This window comes from Lactuca virosa, chromosome 5, assembly GCF_052849685.1.
Source record: "Lactuca virosa cultivar CGN04683 chromosome 5, Lactuca_virosa_CGN04683_v6, whole genome shotgun sequence".
NCBI classification, from domain to species: domain Eukaryota; kingdom Viridiplantae; phylum Streptophyta; class Magnoliopsida; order Asterales; family Asteraceae; genus Lactuca; species Lactuca virosa.
In genome coordinates, this window is record NC_136430.1 from 19996343 (window position 1) to 20005494 (window position 9152).

General features: G+C 32.5%; 1 protein-coding gene across 1 annotated transcript; it reads right to left on the minus strand.

The window, feature by feature from the left end:
• Window positions 1-2180: 2180 nt before the first annotated feature.
• Window positions 2181-8856, minus strand: LOC145115703 (MBOAT (membrane bound O-acyl transferase) family protein). Its single transcript, XM_079052055.1, has 21 exons — window positions 8650-8856; window positions 7489-7606; window positions 7141-7268; window positions 6877-6932; window positions 6511-6692; window positions 6297-6345; window positions 6070-6173; window positions 5902-5966; window positions 5653-5723; window positions 5497-5556; window positions 5312-5425; window positions 5060-5184; window positions 4916-4967; window positions 4791-4853; window positions 4547-4656; window positions 4350-4442; window positions 4146-4227; window positions 3734-3811; window positions 3023-3098; window positions 2887-2936; window positions 2181-2399 (listed from the first exon to the last, which is right to left on the minus strand). The coding sequence occupies exons 3-21, from the start codon at window positions 7238-7240 to the stop codon at window positions 2352-2354; spliced, it is 1578 nt and encodes a 525-aa protein (XP_078908181.1). The 5' UTR covers window positions 7241-7268; window positions 7489-7606; window positions 8650-8856; the 3' UTR covers window positions 2181-2351.
• Window positions 8857-9152: the final 296 nt, after the last annotated feature.

A 9152-nucleotide genomic window follows, 5' to 3' on the forward strand; every position in this document is an offset into this window, starting at 1 on the left:
TTTCAGGTACTTCCAGTTCCAAGAGGAAGGGCTTGGGATCATTGCAGGGCACACCCCACCTCGTTGTGCGTTTTGTGATTTACTCTGGTTTGATATGACGATTGATACATTTGTTTTATTTGGATTGTATTGATGATGTTTTTGGAATACTGGTTTTATTAAATTAAAAATGAAATTTTTGGGTCTTATTTTTGGGACGTTTCAAGGGCGGAGCCCATTGATATGTATTGAGTTGAAATATACCCCAGGGTGGGGCCCATTGATATGTATTGGGTTGAAATATACCCCAGGGCGGGGACAATTGATATGTATTGGATTGAAATATACCTCAGGGCATGGCCCATTAATATGTATTAGGTTGAAACATACCTTAGGGTTGGGCCCACTGATTTGTTTGATGTATGGTATTTTGGGGAACTCACTAAGCTTTGTGCTTACGGTTTATGTTTAAAATGTTTCAGGTACTTTTGGTTTCAAAAGGAAGGGCCCGACTTGATCGCACTGCATCCCCTGGAGATTTATTTTGCACTAATTGTTTACGAATTACTCTGATGTTTTGAAAATACTTTGACTCTGGTCGTCTTTTGGAACAATGAGTGAATGGTTTTCAATTATTTAAAATGAAATTTTTACTCGGCATTTTTGGGACGTAACAATTTATAGCCTCCCTCACCCCTAGAGAGTGTTTCCAGAAACCCTAGCCCCTCTCCTCCCATTTTAAGCTTGGTTCCACCTTGAGAGTTTATCTTTCCTTGTTTTGTGCATGAAGCTTAAAGATCAAGATTTCCTTTAGATCATTAAAGTGAAGAGCAAGTGTAGATCCATAAAGTTTGCACCTTACTTGGATTTTTATGAGTATAAAGCTTCAATCTTTCCTTCTTATTTGTTAGATCTTGCTTATTGTCCATTTTATACACTTTTAGTCCTATTTTGGTAGTGAGCTTGGAGTTGAGATGACTCCGGCTCCTTTAAATTACTTAGGGTTGTCAAATGGACCATTTGGACTTGGAAAGTTGGTATCCATTGCATGTTCTCTTAACCATGCAAGTTGTGTGGACATTTTAGGTCTTTTTGATGTTTAAAGTTTAGATCTTGTTGGATTGGAGTGTCTTAATGGATAAAGTTTGAAACTTTATCCATTAATACATTGTTAAGGACCAGATCTGGAAGTTTAGGGGATTGACTTAATGGAATAAGTCATTTTGCCTTTTGATCATGGCATGGACGCCACACACCTTTCCCATACGCGGTGCGCCTTTCTGAACCATCTGAAACGCGCCTGTTTAAGCTGAGAAACTCGACTGTCTTGTCTTCAAGTGAGCATGGGGCTCCTGGTTAACCCAAAGTTGATTTTGTTGACTTTTTGGCTAAGTTTGACTTTTAGGTCAAACTTTAGGGTTTTAAAGGTCATAAGTTGAAGTTGACCTTTTACTACATGTTTAGGTGGTTGTTGTACCTGCCTTTACATTCTACAAGCTAAGGTGATTGTCCGACTGTCTGTGAGATAAGTTTTTTCACTATACTATGTAGGACATTAGATACTTGTTGTTTTTGTGACTCTTGCATTGTCTGTATGTTGGGAAAAACCCGTTAGACGAGGCCTGCTATTATGTTTATTGGGTAAGACCCATGGATGAGGCTCGTTTATATGTTAGTTGGGCGAGGCCCATTTCGGTATGTGACATCTTGAAAAACTCACTAAACTTTGTACTTATGGTTTTAAGTTTAAATGGTTTCAGATACTTCTGGTAGCAAAGAGAATAACTTGGTCTATTGCATTGCATCCACCGAAGATTACACACTATCTATTTTATGTTTACTCTGAAGTTTTGTTTGAGACTACATTTTACTCTGGTGATCTTTTGATAAAATGGTATTTGGATGGTTTTGTTTTATTTAAAAAAAAATACATTCTCTTTATTTTTTGGGACGTTTCAAGAACACAATGGAGGATTGACTTTCAGTAAAGATTGCATCATATTGAGATGAGAAAGGGACATGCACAAGTCGAACTTCACCCATTAACCTTATAACGAATAAAGTATATATATATATATATATATATATATATATATATATATATATATATATATATATATATATCAATTTCAGTATACTTAGTTTTGGTTTGTTGTTCATTTGCAAAATATTTGATGTAAAAAATCAAATCTCAAATCTCATTTTGGAAATTAGGAGCATACTCAGCCCCAAGATCGACTAATCACCATTAAAGCTAATATTATACAAAATAAGCCCTAACTTTAATAAATGAACTAATAATTTTCTGAACTGGTGAAAACATTATATTAGAAAATGACAAGAAACTTTTGTATTAAGACAGGCAATTTTCTTTAACTTTGATGTGTCCTTTGCTTCGTATCAGATACGTGGAACATAAGCTGCAATGGAATGAAGCATTCATGTCAGTGAAAGGTCTAAAATACCCTCATCGTGACAAAATAGAGAAAAGAAGTATATGAAATCAACAATCAGGAGGTATTTTGTTCAAAAATATGTTTTGGAAGACACTGTAATATGTGAAGTGGAATAGAATTCAATAATAAAAAAAAAATTGAATATTTTGCATTATTTCCACTTATATATATATATATATATATATATATATATATATATATATATATATATATATATCAAGAGGGTATTTTGGTCTTTTTAATTAAGAAAAGGTAAGAATGGAATCAAAATCCTTCCATTAGGAATGGTGATATCCATCAAACATGGAATTTGAAATTCCATCCATTTGGCAATCAGACACACCATGGAATGGAATCTCGAATTCTACGAAAAATTACAATTTAGCCCCAAATCAAGCGCTAAAAAAGGTGATATTTTTTAAGAGGGTGTAGAATATTGATGGTTTTTTACCTTTGTGCCCACATAAAATGTTACAAGCAAGCCAAAAAGAGTGGGTAGTCCTGGAAAAAGTAACAACATTTGATTTTATCAACTCCAGAGTAGATATGTTGAATAATTTGGGGAAAATAGAAATAGAAATAGAAACCTTCTGTCTGAAGAAATACAGATTTTAGCCAACTTATGCCTGATGGTCCGATGACAAAGCCCACAAGGTTAGCCACCTGCCAAATAGATATAAGGGCAAAATGGTCATTTTCAAATTCTTTTAAACAAAACGACCATATCCGTGGAAATCGACAAAGCATTGGGACCTAGATTTTTTTATATTATAATAAGTAAATACAATATATAGTTCTTCCGACTCTACTGTGTACACTAGTTAATTATATTTAATAAAAGTTTTAATTGTAAAAATTGAAAGTTAAACACAGTATAAACTCAAATAAAATAAAAAATAGTTAACTTTAAGACGAATAATAGATTTTATTAAAATTAAACTCATGAAATATTTGGAAACCCTTAAATATTACATATAAGATAAAATTGGGTTAAATGGTAATTTGTCATTGAGTCATTTCATTCCATGATGACGATGGCTACAAAATAAGATACAGATAAAATATGAACAGTTTCTTTTAATACAATACAGTGTCAGTGGAATGAAGCATTCTATTCCTTTCATGATTCCAGTGTACCAAACACTACCTAATGCATGAATATATTTACAAGTACTTTGTAGTTTTATGAAAGCAAGTGTTGTTATTTTCAGGAACATAATAATTAATAAATAGGGTACAATTCAACATGACTAGTTTTATGAAAAGATAAAATGAGAAGCACACAAAAGAATACAAACCATGAGACATGCGATTGTGATGGCACCAGCAACTGCACTAAGCTCACGCAAAATAAACTCCTTAAATACGTTATCAGCCTGCAAAAGGACAAGTCAAATTTCAGGGAATTGGAATCTCATAGTATTGTATAATGAGGGTATTTTGGTCTTTTAACATATAAATAAACATAACTAAATTCCTTCTAGGAATCATGATAGCCATCCAACAAACATAGAATTTGAAGGAATCAGACAGAATTGAATTCCGTCCATTTGGCCATGGAATGGAATCTCAAATTCCAATTACGCCATAAGAGATTACATAGTAAAAGTAGCAAGTGATTCATACAAACTCCTTAAATGCTTTACAAAAAAAGTATATTAGATCACTGAAGCTTGCTTAATTTTGCTCTATTAAAATTTATTACATCACCTTAAAAGAAGTTGCTGCTGATTTCAAAATCATTTCAGGAATAAAGAATATGCATGTTAACCATGCCCATGAGAGAAGTTTCCTGTACATAGCATAGCATAAACTCATTTAGATGCGGATAACTTCCACCAAAATTAAAAACTAAATATATATATATATATATATATATATATATATATATATATATATATATATATAATATACCATTCGAGATCATGCCATATGGCAACAAATGTGAAGACAACCCACACATTTAAAAGCTTCCTTCCAGATCCCCCAAGAGGAATGTACATGTACCTATAAATATATAATCATTTCATAAAATAAAATATAAATAAAGTATGTTAATGTTGTTGTCAATGTCATTCTTGATTTTAAAAGACATACATAATAAGCTTTACCTCACAAGCCATTTGTTAAATGAAGCATGCCAATTTTTCCAAAAGCTTTCCAAGTTGTAGCAGTTGTTTATACACCTTGGCATATTCTCAGGTGCTTCAATCCCACTTACCTTCCCATATAACCAACAATTATTATATATATATATATATATATATATATATATAATTATATATATAACCAAACACTAAGGTAATAAGTCGTATCAATATGGCATTAAAATAAAGGCCATTTACATTTACTTACCAGTGCCCAAAATCGGAAGTAACGCCATATGAGGAAAAATTTGAGCCACATGAAGTTTAGGACCTGTATGTGGTTAAATGATGAGTGTATTAATAAGTGAGGTTGTGAAATTAAGTAAGTCTCACCCCATATCCAATAATGAAGACTTCCATAGGTGATAACTGTTTCCAGATTCCACTACATAATTAAAGACACAAAGTTAGATAATACTACAGTGGGATATGTTGTTATTTATATATAGATATAGATATAGATATAGACTCACGCACCTGATCGCAAAGGCATTGTAATAGAAAAAGTGTGTCATGATTTCCATAAGTAAGAGGCTAAGGACCCAACGAAAACCATACCAAGCCACTTGTTTCAGTGTATAACTCTTCTGAGGTGTATCCAGCTGCCACATAATACATCAGATTCTTGTGAGTTGATTTCCCAAATTAAACAGACAGAATGTTTTTGGAAGAAATCACAATCTGTAAACCAAATTGGAAATTGTGAAGTTGATGAAGAATAGAGAAAACCTGGGAAGCGAATGCGTTGAAACTTATAATAGGTCCAGCAATATAGAGAGGTGCATATAGCAAATAACATAGGTATATGGTATATGACAACTTGTCAATCCCCACACTTCTCTCCTGTTAAAATAAATATTAATATTATTTTTAGAATAACACTCATACTAATGCCATAACAATAAATTACTTGCCTGTAACATTCTGTAACATGTTTTTCCTGAAGAACAGGTGTTGCAGTGTCGGATGTGCATCTGCAATCACCAGACACAAATTAAAATCCCAAACAAGGCAACATAACTAAGAAAAAGAAGATATTTCTATTAGGAAAAGAGAATATATATGTATACCTCTTGATCAACATAGGGATTATGATCTGACCAATGGTAGTCATACCCAAAGCTTATCATGCGCAAAACAACTGCCAGAAAGGAATAAAAGGAAATTACATGAGAAAAGAAAAAAGTAGAAACTACACATCATAGTCGAATTCAATTAAAATGTAAAGAAATCGACATGTTCTTTGTTAATTGTTATGGAAGCAGCAATAAGCACAAGTTAAAGCAGATATGGCATATAAAGGCAGAGAGAGATAATACCAAAGTTAAAGCAGATATGCCATCTAAAGGTACCCCTAAATTTATCCAAATGAGCCCAATGGTCTCTGCAAGTGCATTCCCAAAATAAATATAAATCCATACATGATAACACAACACAGAGTGATTAAAATTTTTAATGAAGCTACAAATGAGAAGAAATTAACCCACCCAAAACTGGCAAATGAGTATCCCTCATAAACACGGTTACAAAGAAGAAATGATAAGTTGAAGACCCAAAGTATAAATGGAAAGTATTTTGTGCGTCCAAATATCTGCATTGCAAATCATTTGTCGATATGAACAAAATTCTAAAAGAGAAAAAAAAAAAAAAAAAACATGACATGGCATTATAACTACATAAGTCAAAAGCAAAAAACACACAAATTAAAGTGTACCTTAACCAAAAGGAAATTCGTTGATGCAATTGCAAGGATAAAAAAGATACTGCATTGGGATTGGGATGAAATATTAGGTATCAAAAAGTGGAAGTCAAAAATAAAGATTGTTGCAATTTTGGAAAATACAAAACCAAAAATACCCATGTCTGTTTGTTTTGAATTTTGAATCTGAAAAGTATAATGTTTCGAATTCTAGGGGTAAAAGACATACAATGCTCCATGGAGATATGACAAATATGCCAATGAAATCAAAAGCCAAACAACGGACATCCCCTCTGCCTTTAAATCATACCATGCCCTTACAGTGTTAGCCATCAATGTAAAAACTCCAAAAACAAAGGTTAGAATCGGCAAATTACTGCGGAAATTTCTCCACTGTGCATCAGAGGCATCCTGCAAAGAATTATTTTATTATGAGAGATTATTATTATTATTATTATTATTATTATTATTAAGTTAAATAACATGTCTGTAATCATCATATCAAAGAGTTACATTACATGTAAGCTAACGTAGACCAAGATTATAGTTAAAACTTGCCATGTGTATCTTGAAATGATAAAGTAAGAAAACATACATTAAGTTGAGTTGAGATCAATCCAGGACGTAGACCATATAGCTTCTTGTAATTATCTGTTATATCAATATATGTCAAAATCAGAGATGATTTAGCAATAGAAAATAACATGGGAATGGGATTTTGACTTTGTATTATATTAAGAAAAAAAACCCATAGAAATTGGATAGTAGCTAACTAAACATATATCTACATCTAAATACATGTATACAGAGCGAGTGTGTATGTGTGTGTGTGTGTGAGAGAGAGAGAGAGAGAGAGTACCATGGGACAGCTGCAGGGAATACCGAATGATGATGATGTAAAAGATAGCTGCATAAACAAGTATAAATACGAGCTCTCTTTGCTTCCATGAATTATTCATGTCGCCTTGACCAAAAAATGATCTCACACTGAAATTTTGGCATATCACAACATCATCATTTTTGTATCTCTAACTTTTCAATATTTTCCGGTAAAATTTTGGCATTCTAAACCTTAAAAGTCCAAATGCATCGCCCGAATAAACTTACTTCATCACTAGTGTATATGCATACAACTCATTCTCAGATAGATAGATAGATAGATAGACAGATAGATGTATTGGAACTTAGGGCCAACAAATTTACTAACCGGAATCGCTGACGTGTCTGTGTGTGAAATAGACTGATGTGAACAAAATCTGAATGATATGTTTTGTTCAACTCTTCTGATTTGTTCAAGGCATAATCCACCTCACCTCGCAAAACCGCTAGTATCAGAGGCAGAAAATAAAGATATATTGTTAAACAATTGAAAAATGCCTAAGATCACTTTACATTTATGAGACCAGTTTCACTATTAAAACAAGTTTGAAATGGTGTTTGAATGACATTGCTTTGTTACGAGGCTTTAAGCGATTCCATAAAAATAAAATAAAGTAAGGGTCTGTTTAGCAGGATCTGAATTTTTAACATGTTGTTTGGTTGAAACCTCTGAATTTTTGTGCTGAAAGATAAAAATGACAATTTTACTCTTCTGCTACTTCTAAACTTTTCCTTATTAAGACATTGTACTTTAAAAACTATAATCAATTCTAGCATTCTAATTTGATAGAAATAAGTACAATGCTATAACAAAGCTAAATGGAGAAGTTTGAACTTCAATAATACAAAGCAATTTTACATGTTTAATAATGTAACAACCAATTTTCCTACAATCAAATAAAATATGAATATAACCTAATACATTCCTCTCTAGCATACACACCATTTCTTGCTGCACAAGAAGTAATACCAATGACTTCTTAAATAATTATAAAAAAAAAATAATATAAACACCATTCATTCCATCCATTCATCTACAAGTCCAGTTAATTCGCATTCCAAAAGTGACACCAACATCTTGACAATTGAAGTACACAAATGAAACACCGACATTCAAAACCTGTGCACAAAATAATGTATTCTATCACCATATGAAAATTTGATCTGCCAATTATGTGATTATGACTATCTAAGACATAACTTGATGCAGATTACTTGAAAGAAACAAGGAAAGAAGAATCCATATGCGTGGAATAACTGCATTATTGCAAGGATAAACACCTAAAATCATAAAAAACAACCCTCTAAACTCGATCAATCAACCAAAAACCCGGACAAATCCGAAGGAAGAACACAGCTCCAGAAAAAAACATCTCCAACTCTAAAAATCGAGTTTTAGGGCTTCTGATTTCAGAAGAAAAAATAAACTAAACAACAACCATCTATGAATTGATAATCGATTTTTAGGGCAAGAAAGAAAAAACCTTACCTATAACCGGTGGGAGGGAGAAGAGGCGGTGGTTTCGGAGTTGCTGCCGGGACTGTCGACGTCGGCGTCGCTGGCGGGGCTGGCGTCGTTGGCGGAGGGAGGCCGGCGGAGGGTTGTAGATCGGAGATGGAGCGGGAGGGAGTATGGGACGGTGGTGTTGATGGAATAACACCTAGTTTTTGTGTTCATGAGTTCCAAAAAATAAAATAAAAATAAAAATAAAAAAAAAACTTCTTGTTGGAAGAAAAACAAAAAAATACAAAAACAAAACAAAACATTAGGATTTTAACCTTATTTTTTAAGCAATTATATATATATATATATATATATATATATATATATATATATATATATATATAATTCTAATCGGATAAGAATATTTATTTGCATGTTTTTGTGTCTTCGAAATGATTTATTTTTTTGTGTTCTTGAGTTCGAAGGAAATAAAAAAAAATTTAAAATAAAAGATTTAAAAAAAAAAAAAAAAACTTGTATCTAAGTTA

Bases quoted from the DNA above. Each gene is read 5' to 3' on its own strand.
- LOC145115703 (XM_079052055.1), bottom strand. From the start codon at position 7,240: ATGAATAATTCATGGAAGCAAAGAGAGCTCGTATTTATACTTGTTTAT. The intron at 6,933-7,140 runs GTACTCTCTCTC...TTGATATAACAG, and splicing joins TTCCCTGCAGCTGTCCCATG to ATAATTACAAGAAGCTATAT. The intron at 5,426-5,496 runs GCAAGTAATTTA...TTATTTTAACAG, and splicing joins CATGTTACAGAATGTTACAG to GAGAGAAGTGTGGGGATTGA.